Genomic DNA, 23924 nt, shown 5'->3' with positions numbered 1-23924 from the left:
AATATCCATTGTTCTTCATGTTATGTCTGTCTGTCTGGCAATCAGCTAACAGTCTAACAAAAAAGGGAACTGCTCTCTATCTATACATCAAGTGCCTTGAAATTGTTTTAATCAGATTGAATCTTTATTCTTCAGCACAGTCATGATTGAGATAATTTCTATGTATTAAGTATTCCAATAAACAGAATGTTATCTGTTCATAAATCATTCTTGTTTAACAATACTACTGTCTATTTAACCATTTTAGAAGCAAGTGCTGGTAAATTTTATATATTTAAAACAACTGCCAGCTGCTGGTATTTTTCTGCTCACGGATGTTATTAAGACAGTCCCCATGAATATAAAGAAGTTTCCTCTACTTAATATTGCTGGAGCATTCTAAATAACAAAACCAGTTCAAGATGTCTGATGCAAGGTCTTAGCAATAGACTTTAGATAGCTGTTACTCATTTATGTGCGTCAGCAAAATATAATCTACAGCCAATAATGTCTTATGTTCAATAAAACGGCAGCATTTTCATCTTTTCAGCTTGCAATGAAGCAGTCCAAGGAAATGGACCAATTGAAAAAAGCTCAGCTTGAACAACTGGAAGGCTTGGAGAAACAAAATGATCAGGTAGAGGTACTAAATATTAAATGTATGTAAAATTAGACTGTCTTACAATAAGGGAACCAAAAAAGGATCACCTTCCCTAATCAACATTCCGTACTTTTCTGCGTGCTAATGTGATTATTGATGTGAAAGTCATATTCACCAATTCTCAGTCACTGATGCAAAGGTATTCACTCATGAAAATAACGTGCATGCCAAACAATTAGGGCTAGCAAGTGGTTAAGTAGATTGTTACACAAAGAGTTATTTATTCTGTGAGTCTTGTTTCTCTTTCTTCTGTCAAAAACACAAAGGATGAACAACACAAAAAAACAAGATTAATTTAGTTACTGCTGCACTAAAGAACCTTGGCGCTGGAACCTTTGTTCTTTGATGAATCAAGACAAAAGGATTCAACTGGAAAGCACAGTGTGAATTATTGAGTATAATCTTTTTCCTGAACATTGTATAGACAATCAATGCAAGTTATCACTTAATGGTGATGTGGTATTAGATTCAAGTGCATTTCTGTCTCTTGTGTACGAAGCTGCTGGAGAATGGTATTTCCTCAATGTTCTTGTAATCTTTATAATTAGCATTTGAACAGTTTGTTCACTTTTGAAAGCTGTCAAGCTTTAATATTAAAAAGTATTACTTCTTGTAAGAGTATACTGCAGCTATGAACTCAATAGAACAGTGTGTATTTTGCCTTCAACATGAAAATATGATATTTGTCACAGATCATTAAAGTAGTTGAATAAATTTATAAATAGGGAAGATATCTTAAAAAATTTAATTTTCAGACAAACATTTCAAGATTGTTTTAATATTTCATGTGTGTGTTCCTCTTAATATTTCATGATGCAATTTCATAGTTTTGCATTTGGAGAAAAAATGTTAATACATTTGTAATGAGGTGCAAATAAGAGCTACCAGTATAAGGCTTCTGGTAATTCTTCTGGGCATTTATTATTGCAGTCTCAATTACTTCCAACTAGTAGAAAGCCACTGTAGAATTATGCATAAAATCTTGAGTAGAGATTCGTGGAAATTTATGGTGGCCATTGGGCACATCATATTCTCGCAAGCAAAAATGTTTTTCAGTTACTTCCACTCCTTAGCTCAGCCTGTGGGCTTCTAGGTTGATAGCTCTTCAACCCTATGCCTTCTAACCAAAATTGCCAACCAATTACATTTGGAAATCTTTGCACAAAATCCCTGCATTCTTTTACAATTCTGCTATTATCTTGTCTGCCCTCTCCTAGTGCATAACTTACTTAACAAATCTCTGGAATGGATTCCATTTGCTATTTTTCTGTCCTGACAACTTCATTCCGCAGCCTGGAACTTTTGTCTTGACTAACACACTGCCAATCCAGGTATCCTTGGCAATCTTCTTAATAATTATCCCTAAATTTAAATCCGTCATTAAAATATGCCAAGATAGTAAAGGACCTAGTAATACACATGGCTGTCTAGTCACTGAAACTCCTATGGCTATTATCTTTTCCTTTCCTTCCATTGACTTAATTTCTAATGCAACTTGCCATTTTCCCTTTCATCTCAGTGGATTTTACTTTCCTGATCCATTTTCCACATCTAGCTTTGTCGAACACTTGGCAGAATCCATAAAAACCTCATCAAGCCCAGTACAATCTCTCTTAATTGTGTGCTTAAAAAGTTCATTCACCAAAGTCAGGCCATAACTTTCCTTTAGCTAACCCGTTATTGATTAACTTCTCTAATTGATGTTTTACTGCTGGCTCCCATATTTGCTCCAATAATTTTGCCACCACTCATGTAAGGTCAGCCAAATGGGCCTATCAATTTCTCATGTATTAAACAATTAATACAACATTTCTGCAGCATCATATCTTTAGCTGTAATATAATTAAAATTGATAGTTATATTCTGTGTTGTTTCCTTCCTGAATCTTTTAACATCTAGGGATACATCTTATTCATGCCTATACGTTTAATTACAATTATAGAATCAAAATCTCTTAATGTGCTCTCCTTCTCTGTGTATCATTTAAATGTTTTATATAGTTAATCTCAATGTCTGCGTTGTAGAAGATTGGCACAAAGAATTCATTTAGAAATACACATTTCTCCTGCCTTTATAGGGAACTACCATTTTTGCCTGTAATAAAAATTACCTTTTATTTTCCTTTTCCTTTCTTATACTTATAATATATCTTAAGATTTCCTTTCATTTTTACCTCAAAATTCCTGTTCATGCATCCAAGTTAACTTCTTGATTTGTCATTTAATTTCAGTCTTGTACTTTCTATACTTCTCTAGGCTTTGGAAGTTTTTCACAGTGCTGCCCCAAGGAAACATAAGGAGGTACATTTTCCTCTTTGCCTGGACAATAATATGGCTGAGGGGAGATTGTGACCTAATGTTGATCAAGCTGATTTAAAAGAAACTAAATTTCCTAATGGATTCTGAAATGGTTTGACAGTTTAATCTGTCAGATTACAGTCTGGTCACTGAAGGAAGAAAAGTTATCTCATAATTTTTCTTGCAGTTACTTATGCAGGAAAATTCCTTTTATGAAAAAGAGGATATTTATATAAATTAAGCATACTCCAGTTTTTGAAGTAAAATACATTTTATTTCAAATTGACACAATCTATCATTAAATCTGCCCCATAATTATTAGTTGTGCGTCATTAGTCGTGTTGTACTGCACAGACCTATCCCAAGTTCAATCTCCAGTCTAAACTAAGCTGGCAGATCACTGTAGCTTCCCTACTACCTCTATGTTAGGGGATGGAAGAAGTAGGAAAGCAGCCAGTGTTCCTTCTCCTGGTTGCTATGCTGTGGAAGTACAAGAGCAGAACAAGGGCTCATCTATAAAGTTCTCAGCTATTTATCATTACTACCAGGAAGGCACATGTGCAGACTAAGGATGGCTGGGCATTGGAATTCCAAGTTGCTTATTGAACTTCAGGCCCACATGGAGTCACAACCTTGAGGAAGGGAAAGAGAGAGAGAGAGAGCACTATCTAGACATCAGGGAGTCCCTCAAAAATATCATCAGAAACAAAGACTAAGGCAGTATGAACCCATGCCCACATTGAACCAATACATAACTCCTCAAAAGTTCAGTAGCATTGATAGTCTATCAGCATTTTGTGCACAATTTCTGGTATCATGGAAAGAATTTCTGAGTGAGGGTGCAACACACAATTTCTATTCTGCAATGTATTTAGTGCGATCACAGGATGAATTTTAATCCCCTGTATTATGTTCACACTGCCTGAATTTTCTGCTGAGCTCATTTACCATGATGGACTGTGAAACAAAAGCAAGTAAATGCCTAACAACACAGCAAATTCATCAGATTACTATGTTCTATCCTGACACCTCATTCCCAGCAAACAGTTTGCAGCCGTGTATTGATCGGGCCACCGACTCTCACTGGAGGTGCGAAGGCACAATTAAAGAAACATTGCAGATTAGACATTTTCAAATGTTGTAATCCTTAAAAGTTGATTTATTATTAGAATTCCTCATCTTGTGCTGTTATAACATACACAGAAAATCCAAAGTTAATTGATGTTTATTGTATGATGCAAAACTTCTCAAATCTGTTTACTTTCATCAGTGTTTCAAACATTTTCTTCTAAAAATGCTTCGGAAGTGTAATATTTTATTTCTCATCAGCTTGGTGGTAGGAGCTCATCTCTGTCCTCAAACTGCAAACTTACTTTTGTATAGAGATGTGTAGCTTAATTCTCAGCACAATTCATCTCTGAGTTTTAGTTGATTGTGGCAGCACACAGATGGTAACATCCCTTCTTAGCCTTCACCTGTATAGTTTTTTTATTGTCCATTCATCATTCATAGCACCTTATAAAATAGATCATCTTTATGAATTATTTGTTACTCCACCAGTGAATGTTTAGCCTGAATGCTTATAAAGTAAAGTTTCATATTAACTTTGTTATTTTTACCATTGAAGTTCAAATATAGAGTGCATTTTAAAAACATGTTAATGAACACTGGCATTTCATTTTGTATACATTTTTGATTTGTAATCACTATTATTTTTGTACAAACAGCTGCTGAAATCATGTCATGCAGGGTCTGGCATTCAAGGTAGGACTGTTCTTAATTACCAAGCAACAATCAAATCCGTTGTTTAATTTTGACAGTACTTCATATACAGATAGAGTTGATCACGCATTGATTAAGATTAGATTTTACATTCAATGATGGAAAGTTTGAAAATTTTGGTGCAAAAGAGAGAACAATTATCCATGGAGTTTTTTTTTCCCCTTTTCTGGACTTGGGATGTTATCAGTAATTCACCACTTTGTGAGCAGAATTCCGAGTTAATCGGCTATTAAGTATACCCTGTGACAGGATCCACAATTCTGTCTTACTATATTTATTTAGCAATCTCACGAGAAGTGTTCAGTGGGACAAAATGAAAGATTGACATTTAAAATTTAACTTTGGTTAATAAATGGGGAATAATATAGTTCATCTGTATTAAAATGTAAAACTATTATCTAAAGTAACCATATTTTTAACAAAGGCACATTGGTTATTTTTTGCACTGTCTACGGTATTGAGCAAATACACTTTATGATTCAATAACTATTATTTATGATCAACTCTTGCCTGGCTGTAAACTAGTTATTTCAATGAAACGCAGATTTCCAACACGACTCATAGGGGGATTATGCAATTTGCCAAAACCCTATCCAGGTGGGGAGTTTGTAATTTGTCTTTTAGATTTCAAATAGAATTGAAGATTACATTTAATATAGAAATTAAATTCATACAAATAAGCCAGAATGAGACCACAATAACAAACCTGGTACATTACTGTCTCACATCTCCCATGACCTGGGTTCAATCCTAACCTGTGGAGCTGTCTGCATGGAATTTGTATTTTCTCCCTTGACTGCACCAGGTGCTCCTGTTTCCTCCCATGTTCAAAAAATGTGTGGGTTGGTAGGTTGACTGTAACGTGCCTTTGGTACATGGGAGAATAGACTGGGTTGATGATAGTTGGTGCAGAATCAGTTTGTCAAAGGACTGCTTCCATGCTGTGTATCTCACTGTGAACTCATCTGGGCTGGAACCAGCTGGGAAATTCTAGCAGTGGAGCCACTGAATTGTTGGCATTTGCTGAAGGCATTTAGTGAGACCACACATCAAAGGTTAGGTTTTCAGATCGCTTTCAATGAGGTCCTGCATAGGAGGTTGGTCAATAGAGCACAAGGGCTGTGGGCATAATCTTGACATAGAATGAAAGAATTGGCTATAGGACAGGAAACGGTCAGATCTTTCTCAGATTGCCAAGTGGGGTACTGCAGGCATTGGTGCTTGTGCCTCTTATTTGGACTTATTTCCTGGCATAATTTACATATTACTATTGAAACTATTTATGGTGTTATTACTATTTATTATTTATGGTGCAACTGTAACGAAAACGAATTTCCCCCGGGATCAATAAAGTATGACTATGACTATGACTCTTCCATACACAGTCTATATAAGCAGTTTCACTGAGAGGAGAAAACAAAATTTTTGCAAGTTAGATACAAAAAAAACTAGGTGGATTGTGATGAGAGAGGAGGTTTCAATGGGATGTAGACAGTCTGATTGTATAGGCGAAAACATGGCCATAATACGGAAAAATATGAAATCATCTATTTTGTTGCGCAAAATAGAAAAGCCAGATATTTTTTAAGTGATCAGGATTTGGATGATGCTGATGTCTCATTATGCTTTACATTTATGACTGTGAGGCTAAGCACTGCTCCAATGTTGTGTTTAAGTTTACTGATGGCATGAATATTGTTGGCCAAATCAAAGGTTGTGACAAAGTAGTTTATAGGAGGGAGACTGAAAATCTGGCTGAGTGTGCAACAACAACCTCTCACACAAGGTCAGCAAGAGCAATGAAGACAAGTGCAGTGTTAGCATTCATTTCAAGAGGTCGACAATATAAGATCAGAGATGTGATGCAGAAGATTTATAAGGCACTAGTGAGGCCTCACTTTGAGTATTATGAACAGTTTTGGGCTCCTCATCTAAGAAAAGTTGCGCTGGCATTGGAGAGGTTTCAGAGGAGGTTCACAAAGATGATTCCAGGAGTGAAAGAGTTATCATATAAAGAATGTTTGATGGCTCTGGGCTGTACTCGCTGGAATTTAGAAGGATGAAGGGGGATCTCATTAAAATGTTTCAAATATTGAGAGAATAAATAGAGTAGATATGGAAAGGATGTTTCCCATGGTGGGGGAGTCTAGGACAAGAGGGCACAGCCTCAGGATAAAGGGGCATCAATTTAAAACAGAGATGCGGAGAAATTTCTTTTGCCAGAGGATGGTGAATTTGTTACCACATGCAGCTGTGGAGGCCAGGTCATTGAGTGCATTTAAGACAGAGATTGATAGGTTTTTGATTGGCCACAACATCAAAGGTAAAGTGAAGAAGATCAGTGAATGGGGCTGAGGAAGAGAACAGAAGGATCAGCCATGGTTGAATGGAGGAGCAGATTCAATGGGCCAAATGGCCTAATTCTGCTCCGATGTCTTATGGTCTGATTATTAACTTCAGGAGATGGAAACCAGAGGTCCAAGAACCAGTATTATCATTTCAGGGAATCTGTCCAGGGTCTAGCACCTAATGTCATTATGAAGAAATCATGGCAACACCTCTACATCCTTAGAAGTTTGTGAAGATTGACATCTAAAACTTTGACAAACTTCTATAGATGTGTGGTGGAGAATATATTAACTGGTTGCATCGAAGTCTGGTATGGAAACACCAATGCCCTTGAACAGAAAATCCTACAAAATATAGTGAATATGGCCCAGCCCATCTCCTCCGTTGAGCACATCTTCACGGAGAACTGTTGCTGGAAATCAGTATCCATTACCAAGGACTCGCACCACCCAGGTCATGTACTGTTCTTGCTGCTGCCATAAGGAACGTGGTACAGGAGCCTCAGGACACACACCACCAGATTCAGGAATGGTTATTCCCCTCAACCATCAGGTTCTTGAACCAGAGGGTATAACGTTACTCGCTCCATCACGGAACTGTTCCCACACCTAGACACTCACTTTCTAGGTCTCTGTGTCTTATTGTTAATAACAACAATAAAAATACTACTACTAATAATTATTATATTTTTCTTTTGTATTTGCAATTTGTTGTCTTTTGCACATTGGTTGTCTTTTTCGTCCTGTTGGGTGCAGACTTTCATTGATTAAATTGTGTTCCTTTCAATTACTGAGTTTGTCCACAAGAAATGATTCTCAAGGTTGCATATGATGACATATGCATACTTTGATAATTGTCACACCTTGCTATCTGGTGTGGGTAAGAGGGCCAAACAAGGGTCACCAGTTGAAAAAAAACAGATGGTAAGCTGCAACAGCACGTTAATACAAAGGGGTTTTATTCAGTGCCAGGTAAAAAAAAAGCAAAAGTTGTGAAGAAAAAAAGTATTTACAAATAGACAAATGAAAACAAAATTTACAAATATACAGAGGCTTTCTCCATGACACACTCTGTCATTAACTTTCCAATATAACCGTTAAATCCAACCTCCACACCTCGGCAAAGCCAAAAGTTTAAATCTGCCTGCGTAGGGTGTAGAGTGCCTGCTCCCACTAACCCAGGCATTATTTTAGGATGTCCCAAGCTGATCCTTGGGTCTTTTGAAGACTTTCTGCTGTCCGCAAACTGATGTAACAGTGGGAGGGAAAATAAATGAAACTGTTTCGAATGCCTGTGTCTAGAATCTTTATTTTTTGAGTTATAAACCAGTAGAGCATATTAACTGAAGGGATTGTTTTGATTAGCCAAGCTAGCGATCGCTTTAATGTTGGGGTGTGTAAGTGGTAAACTCTCAGGAACTGTAGAATGGAAGGGCAAAGTGTGTGAACTAGTGAGGAAACTAGACCAGGGACAGGACGAGGAGGAGTGACTAACCGGGCAAAGGGGCAAGGTTAGTGGGAGAATTAACATTGCCAACCTGTTTTGTCACAATAATAAATTGACTTTGAACTTTGTGTACAAGTTACTGAAAATTAATATGCAGGCAGATCTAGTGTTTTAAAGGCAAATGGCACATTGGCCTTTATAACAAGAGAATTTGAATACAGGTGTAAAAATGTCTTGATGAGTCTATATAAGGAGTACAGTTTTTTGCCATAAGATATGAGAGCAGAATTCAGCTCTCTGGCCCATCGAGTCTGCTCTGCCATTCCATCACAGCTGATTTATTATCCCTATTAACCCCATTCTCCTGCTTTCTCCCTGTAACCTTTGACACTCTTAATAATCAACCTTCAATTTAAATATACTAATGACTTGGCCTCCACAGCTGTCTGTGGCAAGGAATTCCACAGATTCACCACCCTCTGGATAAAGAAATTCCTCCTCAACTCTGTTTTAAAAGGACATCCTTCTATTCTGAATTTGTGCCCTCAGAACCCAGACTCCCCCACTATACGAAGCATCCTCTCCATAGGTCTCATTGAGATCCCCGTCATTCTTCTAAACTTCAGCTAGTTCAGGCCCAGAGCCATCAAACACTCCTCGCAGGTTAACCCTTTCAAATGGAAGATCATTCCCGTAAACCTCCTCTGGATCCTCTCCAATGCCACCACAACCTTTCTTAGGTAAGGGGCCCCAAACTGCTCACAATGTTCCAAGTGCAATCTTCATTTGTCCGTCGTGCAACGATGAGAACCACCGTAGTCATCTGCGATTTGTAGGAGCTGGACTCGTGTGTGGATACGCAGAGGCCATCCCTGTTCAAAAGTTCTTTGGCAGTGCGGACAAAAGATGGCAACCACGTTGTTTGCAGGCTGCTGGCTCGGGCTATCCTGACCACCCTACGTCTTTGCTGCAAGCGTCTTTCTGCCTCATGTCACTGCACCCTTACAAAGGGAGGAGTGTACTCAACCCAATCCTGGGTGATCTTTTCCTAGGTGTCTGGGTTGGTGCTGAACCCTTTTAGTGAAGTTTTCAGGGAGTCTTTATAGTGTTTTCTTTGGCTTCCACAGGAATGCATTCTTTTTTGTAGTTAATCGTAAAGCAGTCTCTTAGGCAGCCGGTGGTCTGGCAGATGAACTACACAACCTGTTCAGCATAACTGGGACTGTGTCAGGATGGTGTAGATACTGGGCAGACCTGCCTTGGTAAGCACCTCAGTGTCAAAGATTCTGTCTTGCCACTTAATGCTGAGGAGACATCCTGCCAGTCTCATCCTGACTATGATATAGTCAATTAAATGTTAGTGCTTAGAGCAGCGATACATCCATGAAGTTCTGTTACGGGTGGGAAAATGGAAGACAGTATTGGTGATCAACAGTTCATGTTCAGCATATGTCTGGAATAGTAGAAGATCGCTGCTGTTGCAGTGGCTCACATCATATTTCCCAATGACCCCATCCCAGCAGGTGCTGTCAGAGCTGACTCTTCTTTTGAAATCATAAGGATGATACGCTTGTGCGCTTTGGGATCATTTGCAATAATTGAGTGCAGTTCTTCATAGAACTTGTCGTTGACATCACCTGGATTCGTCATGGTTGGGGCCTAAATGTTGACAATGTGGACATGCTTCTTACCATGTGACAGAGGGAGTTTCATTGTCATGAGCTAGTCATTCATGCCCTTTGGAGGTTCAGCAAGTTTGCTAGCGATCTCTGCAAAACTGAACCCCAGCCTCATGCCGATCTTAATTTCCTCTTCTGTTCCATAAGAATGTGTATCCTGCAACCCTTTCATAAAGTTTGCCCTTTCCTGCAAGTCAGGTTTCACTTAGGGCTGCAATATGGATGTTATATTGGGCTAGCTCTCTCCCTATTAGAGCAGTTTTCCTCTGATGTCTGTTACCATTGACACTAACAGTGCACGCATGTTCCGCGCACCAAGGATGAAAGGAGTAGTCCTTAATTTTCCCTTTGACGTATTTTGTCTGCTATGATAGGGTGCCTGCCAGCCATGATAAACTGGCCAAGGAAAGAATGGAACAGGCAATGGGCATTTTTCTCGTCATACCTTTCTCATACCATGGAGGTGAGCAGTACATTCCAGAAAAGGACTGCCTTTTTTTGCAATTCGTTCAAATATATCACTTTCAGTTCAGTTTCATTATTATTTTCAATTTTACTGCTATGTTACCAGAAGTTAAATTCTTACCCCTTTCTAAATTTTTTGTCTTTTTATTTATTCTGTAGACTTTCATATCTTTTCTTGCACTCTTGTCCCTTTTACTTCATCCTCACTTTTCCAATTTGTTGAAACTACTGTTTATTTTGAAGATGTACTTCAACCCATCCCACTGACTGCAATTTTGCCTTATCAGCTGCCTGTCCTTCCTCACAGTTCCACTACACACTGCATCTACTTGTGTGCTAACTGCCCCATCCTCAGTCCAGTTCCCATCCACTCACCAAATTATTATAAACCCTTACCAACATCTCTTGCATATGTATCCACAAGGATATTGGTTTCCCTTGAGCTCAGGTGCAACCTTCTTTTTGGTAAAGGGTCAGGTCTTCCCCAGAAGAGATCCCAGTGATCCACAATTCTGAAACACTGCCCCCGGCACCAATTGCTCAGCCATGCATTCATCTGCCTAAGCATCCTATTCTTACCCTCATTGGCACATGGTATGTGGCACAAGCAGTAATCCCTTGAGATTACTACCCTTGAGGTCCTGCTTTCCAGCTTTCTACCCAACTCCTTATATTGTCTTTTCAAGACCCCATCCCTTTCCCACCTATGTCATTGATACCAATTATGTACCACAACCTTTATCCAAGTTTAGCAGAACTCAACTGAGCCAGAGCTAATTGAGCTGTGGAAATTTCTCAGCAGATATGTCATCAGATTTGGATTTCCACAGCAACTTCCTGACTGTTCTTTGCTTGCAGTTCCACAGCAGCAAAGAGGAGCCTACTGGACTGGACTCCACCAGCAGAATATAATTTGCTATGGTTCTCCAACACATAACCTTAGAAGTCTACCCTCTTGAATCTGGGTGACATTAGACCCAAAGAACAAACAGAAAATGCTGTAAATCTCAGCAAATAAAGCAGCATTTATGAAAAAACAAATAGCCAACATTTCCGGTCTTCATCTCTTCATCAGAACTGGGAAAGTGAGAGGCCAGATCTGGTCCAGAAACCTCAAGCCTATTGAATAGATAGAAATAGCTGCAAGTGACACAGGTAACAATAAGTAAATGAAATCTTACCTGAGTTTACTTATAAGTTTTTAGATGCTTAGTAGTGTTTTAATTCTTTAAAATATCTACAATTTTAAACCTTTAAAAAAATTATTTCACTGACCTTTTCGATTGTTGTCCAATGTTTCTGATATTAGAACAGCAGTTTTCACTCTGCCAATCAGCTCCAATGGTCACGAATATTTAGAAACTTTTAAAATCCTTAACAGGTATGATCATTATTAAAGCCTGAGAGGATGACATTGCCAGCTAGCAACACTTCTCTGGCCTGCCCATGTGATGGCACTAAATGATACAAGATCCTGTCAACATATATAGGGCAAAGTTCAATGTGAATGTTTATAATAAATATATTAAGTACGTGTATGCTACCTTGAGATTCATTTTCTTGCAGGCATTTACAGGTTAAAGGAATACAATTAGAATTTTACAGAAAAGTACATATAAACAGAAAAAGACTGCCAAACAACCAATGTGCAAAGAATACAAACTATGCAGATAAATAAATTAATACTGAGAACTTGAGCTCTAAAGAATCTTTGAAAGTGAGTCTGAAGGTCATACAAACGTTTCACAGTAGAAGTGAATGAAGTTATTCACACTGGTTCAAGAGCCTGATGATTGTACAGTAATAACTCTTCCTGAACCTGGTGGGCGTGGGGCCTAAGGCTTCTGTACCTCCTGCCCAATGGCAGTGGTGAGAAAAGGGCCTGGCCTAGATGGAGGGGGTCTTTGAAAAATTCCAGATCATTTCAGATTAGGGTCAGTTTTATGTAATGAGCCATGATCTAATGAAGTAACTGCAAATGGTCAGTGGGACAATGAAAATGGCACTAGGACAACAACCTGAGGTGCTTTTGCAGTAATGTTTGAAGCTCAGATGACTTGCACCTTACAGTGATTGACCCCTCATGGGTATTAATAGTGCTGTTGTACAAAACTTACTGTGTTTTTCTATAATCTGCTCATCAGTGCTCAGTTTGGGGTTGAAAGGATCAAAATTAGGTTTAATATCACTGGCATATGCAGTGAAATTTGTTAACTTAGTTGCAGCAGTACAATGTAATACATGATGAATATAGAAAAAAAATGAATTACTGTAAATATATATGTATGTATATTAAATAGTTGAATTTGAATTAACAAAAACAGAAAAAAATTTTTAAAAGTGAGGTTGTTTTCATGGGTTCAATATCTATTTAGAAATCAGATGGCAAAGGGGAAAAAGCTGTTTCTGAATCGCTTAGTGTGCCTTCAGGCTTCTGTACCTCCTTCCTGATGGTAACAGTGAGAAGAGGTCCTGTCCTGGGTGATGGGGGTACTCAATAATGGATTCCACGTTTCGAGGCACATCTCCTTGAAGATGTCTTTGAAACTGTGGAGGCTAGTACCCCAGGATGGATCTGACTAATTTTACAACTTTCTGTAGCTTCTTTCGATCCCGTGCAGTAGCTCCCCCCCCCATACCAGTCCCCACCCCCCATATGAGACGGTGATGCAGCCTATCAGAATGTTCTCCATGGTACATCTGTAGATGTATCACTCAGCTCCAGACCTAGTCATGGCCTTGAGTTCAAACTAAAATGTAGATGTGTTTTCTTCATTGCAATTTTTACAGGACTCCTTGTAGCTACAGCTGGGTCAAAAGCCGCCTGAATGTCAGATACTGTCACTCATACCTCACCTCAGCAATTCAGTTCTTGGGTCCACATTTGGACCTTAGTCTGAAATGGGCCTGGGGCCCAGTGATCCTGACAAACCACACTGTACTTCAGAGTACAGGTCATTGTAAGTGCTGCAAGATGAAACTCTGGGTGATGCTCTGATGAAAATGGACAGCAATTAGCCAGATTGGATGTGATGAACAGGACATAACTGGGGAAGTTTCCATACTCAGGTAGATGTCAGTGTTGTAACTGTATTTGAAGAGCTTGGCTCGTCTTCAGCACTTCAGCTTGGATATGTCTGGTCATATAGCCTTTGTGGTAGTCACTGCTGTTCAACTATTTCTTGATATATTGTACATACTTCTCTGATATATTTCTTGAGGAGATGGAGGAATCAGATACAATCACTACATTTGAGAGCCATTTAGACAGGTATTTAAATAGGTAAGACGTGGAAGGATACAGACCAAAATGGAATTTGTATGGTTGGGCAGAATGGATTTGGTGAACTGAAGGACCTGCTTCTATGCCGTACAACTCTATAAGGTGGATTGGATTGACTGAAAACGATTTTTGTGATTTCATTTTTCCATGTGATACAGAAGGAGGCCATTTCAGTCCATCAAGCCAATGTTGACTCACAGTGAAATACTGTTCCTGCATTAATTTCCCCTATAACCTATTCTACCGCATCCCCATCAACTTTCCTGGGATTTGACTATTCACCTACACCCCACAGGCAATTTACAATATCAAATTATCCCATCACCTGCACATCTCTAGGATGACTAGAACACCCAGATAAAACTTATGTGGTCACAAGGAAAATATGCAAGTACCTCAGACAGCACTAAATATATATACTCAAATGCATAATAGTTTATTTGCTTGGCAGCAATTTAAGATACTTACATCTTGAGACATTAAACTACTTGATGCTGTCTTCAAAATGGTTAAATCACAAGCATTTTGCTAGCTGCCTTCTTCCTGTAGCAGAAGAACTGTTCCTTGAGCCACAGTGTGTACTCGCATCATCTAGAGGTACCATAGACACGAAAGCAACAGCTTGAAGCAAAATGCAGTTTGCAATATCTTCCATGATGTATGCTGGGCTTTATTTAACTCTGTCAGACATACAATTGTGTAGGGAATTCTTCTCAAAATTATCTGCCTTCAAAAATTCATCTTTGAAATAATGTACTCACCAATTATCACATCCTACTTCAGACAACTTGCTTACTACTTTAAATTCTTTCTAACACAATTGTATTGAAGTAATTTTCTAGTTTCTACAAAACAACACATTTCTCACTGAATGATACATGAAGATTTGTCAACATGTCATTGTTTGTATCCCATTTTCAGTCAGAAATGTTTCTTTTTATGTTCTCGTATCATTGTTTTGTGATTGTCACAACATTACCTTATCCTTCAGCCTCCAGAATATTGTTTGCATTAAGGAATATATCCATTCATTTGAGGCAAATGATTCTCAAGCTTGGTCATTTTGGCAAGGTTCCATTATGGCCAGTTAAGATAGTTCTATCTAATAGGCACATGCCTGAACGTGGTTTATACAGAAGTTCTGTGGTAATTCAATGCACCACCGCTGCAGCTTGCTATGCCGTGCATTTTCATCAGTACATGTAGCAGAATCCTGAGACGAATGAGAGTCCTGACGAAGGTCTTAGCCCGAAACATCAACGCTCTACTCTTTTCCATAGATGCTGCCTGACCTGCTGAGTTTCTCCTGCATTTTGTGTGTGTTGTTAAGAAAAAACATAGCAAGTTTTAGGAGAAAATGTCAATTTTAGTGTTACAAACTCATCTAGAATTTGCCAAATTGTCCTTTATCAATCCAAAAGGTGAGCTACCACCACTACAATTTCTAATGTACTCACGAAAGCAACTTGAAATAGGAACATTCAATTATTAGTATTACTGTTTTTAATTCTTACTGTTACCCTGATTGGACAGTGGAATCACATGGTGTGGCTGCTTTTTGCATGATCAATTTCACATACAGTTTGGAACATTGCTGTGTTGCCTGTCAGGTGCTAGAGATAATGTCTCAGAGTGGCTGCAGAAGATTCTGAAGAGGGAAGATGAGCAGCTAAAGGTTGTGGTGCATACTGGCATCAATGACATGGGTAGAAAGGGGGAAGAGGTCCTGTGCAGTGAGTATAGGGAGTTAGCGAAGAGGATGGAGAGCAGATGAAAGAGCAAAATTGCAGTCAGTGGGATGAATTGAAGTGTAACTTGAAAAGGGGGGCCAAATTGAAAAGGATGATGAATACAGGACTGAGGGTGTAATATTTGAATGCACACAGTATATGGAATAAGGTAGATGATCTTTATTTATTTAGAGATACAGGGCTAAGTAGACCTTTCCAGTTTATTAAGCTGCACTGCCCCAGCAATCCTGACAACCTCAATTTAACCTTAACCTAATTACGGGACAATTTACAATGACCAATTAAAAAGGAGTGTTCAAGAGCTTTCAGCTTTTCCTGGGCTTGGGCAAGGTAAGTTTTTGGTAAGTTCCTTCTTTGCATTCTTTGTCAGTTAGTGCAGTGAGAATAGCTCTAGGGGCTGGCTGAGTTCTATCTTTGTATGAAATGTGAGAATACTGGGAGATCCCCTGCCTCTCTGATAACTACACCTGCACAAAGTACATTGAGCTGCAGTTCCTCAGAGACCATGTTAAGAAACTGGAGCTGCAGCTGGATGACCTTCAGCTTATACGGAATTGGCCCATTTGGCCCATCATATCTGCTTTGCTGTTTCATCATGGCTGATCCATTTCCCTCAGCCCCAGTCTCCTGCCTTTCTCCTGCCTTTCCCCTGTAACCCTTCATCTCCTGACTAATCAAGAATCTATCAACCTCTGCCTTTGGGAATTTGCAGAATGCCTACGGGAGGCCTTTTTAGAGCAGATTGTGGTTGAGTCCACTAAGGGATCAGCTATTCTGGATTGGGTGTTACGTAATGAACCAGATTTGATTAGGGAGCTTAAGGGAAAGGAACCCTTGGTTTGGGAGTCAATGATTATAATATAATGGAATTCACCCTGCATTTGAAAGGGAGAAGATAAAAGTCAGACGTACCAGTATTACAGTTGTGTAAAGGGAATTACAGAGGCATGAGAGAGGAGCTGGCCAGAATTGATTGGAAGGGGACACTCGCGGGGATAACAGCAGAACAGCAACAGCTGGAGTTTCTGGGGAGCAATTTGGAAGGTGCAGGATAAATACATCCCGGAGATAAAGAAGTATTCTAAAGGGTGGATGAGGAAACCATGACTGCCAAGGGAAGTCAAAGAAAGCATAAAGGCAAAAGGGAGGGCATATATTAGACCAAATATTACTGGGAGAGTTAGAGGATTGGGTAGCTATTAAAAAACAACAGAAGGCAACTGAAAAAAAAAACATAGGGAGAGAAAATAGGTGTGAAAGGATTTGGAAGTCCTGTGCAGGATTCTCAAAAAGTTAACATGTTGGTTGGGTCAGTGTTGAGGAAGACAAGTGCAATGTTAACATTCATTTCAATAGGACTACAATATAAGAACAAGGATGTGATGCAGAGGACTTGTAAGGCATTGGTCATACCACACTTAGTATTGTGAGTAGTTTTAGACCTCTTATCTAATAAAAGATGTGCTGGCATTGGAAAAGGTCAAGAGAAGGTTGGTGAGAAGGATTCCAGAAATGAAATGGTTACCGTATGAAGATTGTTTGATGATTCTGTACTGAGCAAACTCGTGGGCCTGAAGATAGATAAGACCTCTGGTCCTGATGGAATGCATCCCAGGGTACTGAAAGAAATGGCAGAGGTTATAGTTGAAGCTTAGATAATTTAGCAAAATTCTCTGGACTCTGGGCAGTTCCCGATGGATGTGAAGACACCAAATGTCATGCCATTGTTCAAAAAAGGATGTAGGCAAAAGGCAGGTAAAGTTGGGAAAATGCTTGAAGCCATCATTAAAGGAGAAATAGCAAGGCATCTGGAAAGAAACGGATCCATCAGGCAGATGTAGCATGGATTCAGCAAAGGTAGGTCCTGTTTGACAAACTTGCGGGAGTTCTTTGAGGATATAGCGAGTGCAGTGAATAGAGGGGAACGGATTGATGTTGTTTACTTAAATTTCTAGAGGGTGTTTGATAAGGTGCTGCATAAAAGACTTTTCCATAAGATAAGGATGAATAGAGTTGGGGGTGATGTATTGGCAGGGATAGAGGATTGGTTAACTAATAGAAAGCAGAGAGTTGGGATACATGGGTGTTACTCTGGTTGGCAATCAGTGGTGAGTGGTGTGCTGCGAGGCCTGTAACTGTTCACGATATACATTAATGATCTGGAAGAGGGGACCGAGTGTAGTGTATCTAAGTTTGCTGATGATACTGAATTAAGTGGAAAAGCAAATTGTGCAGAAGATACGGAGAGATATAGATAGGTTAAGTGAGTGGGCAAGGGTCTGGCGGATGGAGTACAATGTTGGTAACTGCAAGGTCATCCACTCGCAAAGGAAAAATGAAAGCAGATTATTATTGAAATGGTAAAAAATTTACAATTTAAATAATAATCTGCACCTTGCAGCACACAGCTGTGCAGAGGGACTTGGGAGTGCTTGTGCATGAATCACAAAAGGTTGGTTTGTAGGTGCAGCAGGCTATCAAGAAGGCAAATGGAATATTGCCATTCATTCCTAGAGGGACTGAATTTACGAGCAAGGTTATGCTGCAACTGGTGAGGCCGCATCTGGAGTACTACATTCAGTTCTGGTCTCCTTACTTTGAGGAAGGTTATACTGCCTTTGGAGGCAATGCAGAGGAGGTTCACCAGGTTAATTCCAGATATGGGGGTGTTAGATTATGAGGAAAGACTGAGTACCTGGGACTGTACTCACTGGAATTCAGACGAATGAGATGAGAGCTTATAGAAACATATAAAATTATAAAAGAGATAGATAAGATAGAGGCAGGAAAGTTGTTTCCACTGGTAAGGGAGACTAGATCAAGGGGACATAGCCTCAAGATTCAGGGGAGTAGATTTAGGACGGAGATGAGGAGGAACTGCTTTTCCCAGAGAGTGGTGAGTCTGTGGAGTTCTCTGCCCAATGAAGCAGTGGAGACTACTCAGTAAATATATTTACAAGGTTGGATAGATTTTTGCATAGTAGGAGAATTAAAGGTTATGGGGAATAGGCAGGTAGGTGGAGATGAGTCCATGGCCAGATCAGCCATAATCCTATTGAATGGTGGAGCAGGCTTGATGGGCCCGATGGCCTACTCCTGTTCCTATTTCTTATGTTCTGGGCCTGTACTCACTGGAAGTTAGAAGGCAGGGAGGGGGGATCTCATTGAAACCTGTTGAATATTGAAAGGCCTAGATAGTTTGGATGTGGAGAGGATGTTTCCTATAGTGGGGGAGTCTAGGACCAGAGGCACAGCTTTCAGAATAGAGGGATGTCCATTTAGAACAGAGATGAGGGAGGAATTTCTTTAGCCAGAGGGTGGCGAATCTGTGGAATTCATTGTCACAGACGGCTATGGAGGGCAAGCAGAGGTTGATAGATTTTTGGCTAGTAAAGGCATTAAAGGTGATGGGGAGAAGGTGGGAGAATGGGGTTGAGAGACATAATAAATCAGCCATGATGGAAAGGTGGAGAAAGCTCGATGGGCTGAGTGGAGTAATCCTGCTTCTACATCTTACGGTCTTATTCAGTCTGTTAGTTTCAACTCTCAACGTGTAAATAATCAATGTATGAGATCTGTTCCCAGTGTGTTCTATTTTCCTTGACCTGACACCTTTGAGATAACCTTGTATAGATATAGAACACTGATAGAAGAAAGCCTTTGCTGATGCATTACCTTCTGCAACTCAAATCCAAACGTGTGATAACTTTGTCAACCAAGTCTGGAGTAGATGTGGTGGCGTATTGCCCACTCATAGCCAAGGATGTGAATGATCCAAGAGATACTCTCTTCCCAACCAGCACTGCAGTCAGCATGACCCATACCACACTTTCATTATAAAACATTTGTAAAAACGACCCATCCAGCAATTTCGTTCATAATCCTTGTATTATGAGCATGGTAGTCAACAAAGAAACTGTTTCTAAAAAGGAGTGGCCTAGCTCCCTCAGTTAGCATGGGGCCCATTTCTTTCATTTTTTCTGTCATGACTATACATGAACATTACAAGCAAGTTAATAGCAGCTGCAGGTCAATGTTATGCCATCTGTTTATGGCTTCTGTCCTGTTGCTTCTTACTGGTGGCAGTTGGATTTTCCTCCGTGGTACTTACTATGTCATAGAGAAGGGCAATAAGAGGAGGCAGTGGACGGGATCATTCTGCTTCTCAACTCTTATATCAATTTCCATTCCATTTCCTCCGTGTGATCAGGAAATGGGCAACGGAAACTCAGGTCACCCCACCATGCCATGTATTAAGAATGGTAGAAATGCAAAATGGTGATATCAAGGCTGTTGGTGTCCCTATCCAGAAAAATACTCTACAGCCATCAGATGACCATAGCAGCAATCCCTGAGGTGGTGTTAGGAACACCCATTGTGGGGAGGATTTAATCGTACTTTCTGATCCCTTTCTTGAGACACTATTACCTGTTCAGTGTGACTCCAGACCAATAAGATAATTATTATGATCTTAGTAAATTTTGAAACTCTGCTAATCTTGGCAATGGTTCCTAATTCTTTGGTAATGCAATGATGTTGAATCTCATTTACCTTTTTAAGTGTAGAGAATTCATTCCAATTATGGAGTATAATTCATAGCCAGGCCTATGGGCAGAATTTCCACCTAATATTTGTTTAGTAGCAAAACCACCCTAACCCATCTATTTTTATATGCTGTTTTCTGTTGTTTGTGATTGAGAGGCTATCACGGCATCACTTTTAAAGATGGCAGTTTCTTCCACGTAACATATTTACTTACACCCAATTGCTCAACACATCCACCATTCTGGGTGGCAGTGACAACAGGAGCACTGGTTGGTCATTCCCTACTCTCTGTGAGCTGACCTTGGTTCTCTCTGTACATCTCTATGCTTAGAACAGAAAAAAATCTATGACAGCCTTTGAAGTAATTTCCAAACATGTATATGATAGCTAAACAGTGAAATCATTCTGTGTGCTGTCATCAAGAAACATATTAGTGTTTATCCTAATACCAGTCTTGGTTTAGGATTATCATAACTAACTCAGAGTCAACACTTTGAACACTCTCAATGAAAAGCTTAATTTTTAACTAAATTGGAAATTCAGCCCACAATATTTATGTGGCAATCTTTGTGGGGGAGGGTGGATTTGAATTAGTTATGATTCAGTCCGAGCAAAAAGAGTCATGCAGATTAGGATTGTATCTGTTGAGCCATTTCATTGGATCACTGTTGCCATGGTACCAGAATTATTGCTAGCGTTTTCTTCATAGTTATTTGGAGATCACCAATGTTTCAGGTTTTGATGGTTGATAATGAGTGACTGATTTGATGCAGTTTAATGTGGTTTTATTTCTGTTTTGAGTTCACAATTTCTATATGAGAACTTTATCTTTGTAATAGACTTTAAAAGCTGCTTAAAAGAGTGTTTGGGCTCAATAAATCAACACTTAAGCAATTTATTTACAAACATAAGCAAAATTATGAATCTATATAAGAATCACCACACAATGTACAGTATTCTATCCAGTTATGAAAACAAATTCAGGCTCTCATCCTACATCAGACCTACGGTACTAGTGATTAACCTTGTGTTTTTTTTTTCCTTTTTATCTCAATCTCCAGAATTTGTGGCATTAGTATTGCATAATTCAAACTCCTTTGACAAAACTAATAAATCTCCTGCTACTTCCACAGGAAGAGTTATTTCCTAAAAGATTTTTGCAATGTGTGCGCCAGTATTAAATTCCAATTAAATATAGAAACAGAGCTTGGGATATTGGGTTTAAATTTTTTCCGATTTATTTATGCTATCGATAGGATTGATATATTTTTCCATCTTGATTCTCAATACAGAACAATCACAGAAATCCTCTTGCAAAATTAGAAGGTGATGTTAATGGCCACTTTATTAGGTTCCCCTGTGCACCAGCTCTTTAATGCAAATGTCTAATTAGTCAATCATGCAGATGTGGCCAAGAGGTTCAATTTTTGTTCAGACCAATCATCAGAATGGGGAAGAAATATGATCGAAGTGACTTTGACTTTAGAATAATTGTTGGGGCTAGTTGGGGTGGTTTGAGTACCCCGGAACTGGTGATCTCCTGGAATTTTCACGCACAACAGTCTCTTGAGTTTACAGAGGATGGTGCGAGAAGTGAGTGGCACTTCTGTGGGTGAAAACACCTCGTTAATGAGAAAGTTTAGAGGAGATGGCCCGACTGATTCAAGGTAGCAGTAACTCAAATAACCATACGTTACAACAGTGGTGTGCAGAAGAGCATTTCTGAATGCACATGTCCATCTTTGAACTGGATGGGCAAAAGGGGCAGAAGACAACACAAAATTCCACTCCTGTACTTAACAAAGTGGCCTCTGAGTGTACATTCTTTTGTTATTAGTAGAAAGCGTCACTAGCATGGAATTGTAACTTCTGGCTTAAAAAAAACTCTGAAATCCAATTATGCTTTTGTTTCTTTTTTTGTTATTGACTTCCAATTTTGCTGTTCCACATGACTAAAAACACCCATTCTTTATCTGCAGTTGTCTCAGCCTTTCATAGTGCTAAGGAGCTCAATCAGGTCACATTTCAGCCTGCTCTTTCAAGTGAAAAGGGACCCAGCCCATTCAGGCTGTATTGGTTGACATAAACCCATCTCTGTCGTGTAAATTGTTCTTTTCACCCTGTCTAGTTGCCTCTTAGATCCTTTACATAAAATAGCCAGATTTGTACACAAAACTCTGGGTGGATTGCACTGAAGTTTAACACAGGTTTAGTATAACTTCTGTACTTTTCTATTCCAGTTTTCTGGAGATAAACTTTATCCTTGGTTTGCTTTTTTTTAATCTAGCATTATTCACATGAAGCACAATCAGCCTTTACTCTTTAAGACACCTTTGTCTCTTTACCAGAGTTATAACTATAAATAGGATCTCTTTACACCTATTTTGTAGTTTTGACACCCATATTTTGCTGAAGTGGGAAATTGGACCTGGCGGTTCCTCTCATGGTTCAAGTTAACACTAGGTGTATTTTGTTCACATGCTGTCATCATCAACAACATGTGGCTCACGTTAGTTATTTAATAACAGGAAAATGAATCTAAACATTGTGACTTAGAGGCTGAAGAAATTAAGTACATAATGCTGAAAGTGTGAATTAAATATGAATTAAAATTATTCTCTTTGACATTGATTTTTATATTCATTAAAAAATCTCCTGTAAATGTTTATGTTAAATAAAATCAGTGCCTGCAATTATGAGGCTGCAAGAAGTAGTAATTGTGGTTCACAGACTCTTCAATCTGTAGGCCCAGTGTTAATCCTTGATTCCATCAGCAACAGCTATTGGGTCAACGGGTCCCATGGCTCAGCACACAAATTAAACTATTGCTGCCATTCTAGAAAGGTGCTTTCATTGGTAAAATGCTGCAGTTTAGTTTTGGTTCTATTAGAGGAACTCAGCATTCCCCATCACAGGATGTGAGCTGCTGGTTTTTCGGTACCTTGGAAATTATGTTTACCAGGATATAGTATTGATGATTTCTGCGCTATTAGTGAACGTCCAAGATGGACTCGCTTTTTCAAAAAATGGGGTTTCCATTCCACCACCATCACCTGCCCTCCTCCATTTCTTACACATCTGCCCTCACAACCTCCCGCCATCATCACAGCAATAGGGTTCCCCTTGTCCTTACCTATCACTCCATGAGCCTCCTTATCCAGCACATCATCCATCTCCAATGGGATCTTGCCACTAAGCACATCCTTCTCCCCCACCCCGCAAGCCCCCCCCCCAGTCTGCTCTCCTTGAGGATCTGTGTGAGTCTCTAAGTGACTCCCTTGTCCACTCATCCCTCCTCTCTGATCTCACTCCTGGCACTTATCCCTGCAAGTGTGTGCTACAGCTGTCCTACACTACCTCCTTCAGCACCATTCACAGCCCCAAACAGTCCTTCCAGGTGAGCGAGGTCATCTGTTGTATCTGGTGCAGCCTCTTCTACATTGGTAAGACCTGACACAGACTGACAGACTGCTTCCTTAAACCCCTTCGCTATGTCCACCACAAAAGTCAAGATCTACTTCCCATTCTCATACTGACAAGTCTGTTCACGGCCTCCTCTACTGCCATAATGAGAGCACTCTGAGGTTGGAGGAGCACCACCTCATATTCTGTCTGGGTAGCCTCCAAACTGACAGCAGGAGCTTCAATTTTTCTAACTTTACTAATTAATTCCCCCCTCACTCGTTT

At 39.5% G+C, this 23924-nt stretch overlaps 1 protein-coding gene across 12 annotated transcripts in view; it reads left to right on the top strand.

Annotated features, from left to right (window-relative positions):
* The window catches only part of plcb4a (phospholipase C, beta 4a), a 572877-nt gene that overhangs the window by 528397 nt on the left and 20556 nt on the right, over positions 1 to 23924 (top strand). For 10 of the 12 annotated variants that reach the window (XM_063056176.1, XM_063056174.1, XM_063056175.1 and 7 more), the window contains 2 exons: positions 530 to 616; positions 4665 to 4701. In XM_063056176.1, the coding sequence (XP_062912246.1) occupies positions 530 to 616; positions 4665 to 4701 (124 nt within the window). The remainder of the gene's footprint in view (positions 1 to 529; positions 617 to 4664; positions 4702 to 23924) is intronic. The other 2 variants (XM_063056183.1, XM_063056182.1) reach the window with 1 other exon arrangement.

This window comes from Mobula hypostoma, chromosome 8 (genome assembly GCF_963921235.1).
Source record: "Mobula hypostoma chromosome 8, sMobHyp1.1, whole genome shotgun sequence".
NCBI classification, from domain to species: Eukaryota; Metazoa; Chordata; class Chondrichthyes; order Myliobatiformes; family Myliobatidae; genus Mobula; species Mobula hypostoma.
The sequence above is the reverse complement of the archived record's forward strand: the minus strand, read 5'-3'. Positions and strand labels throughout refer to the sequence as shown.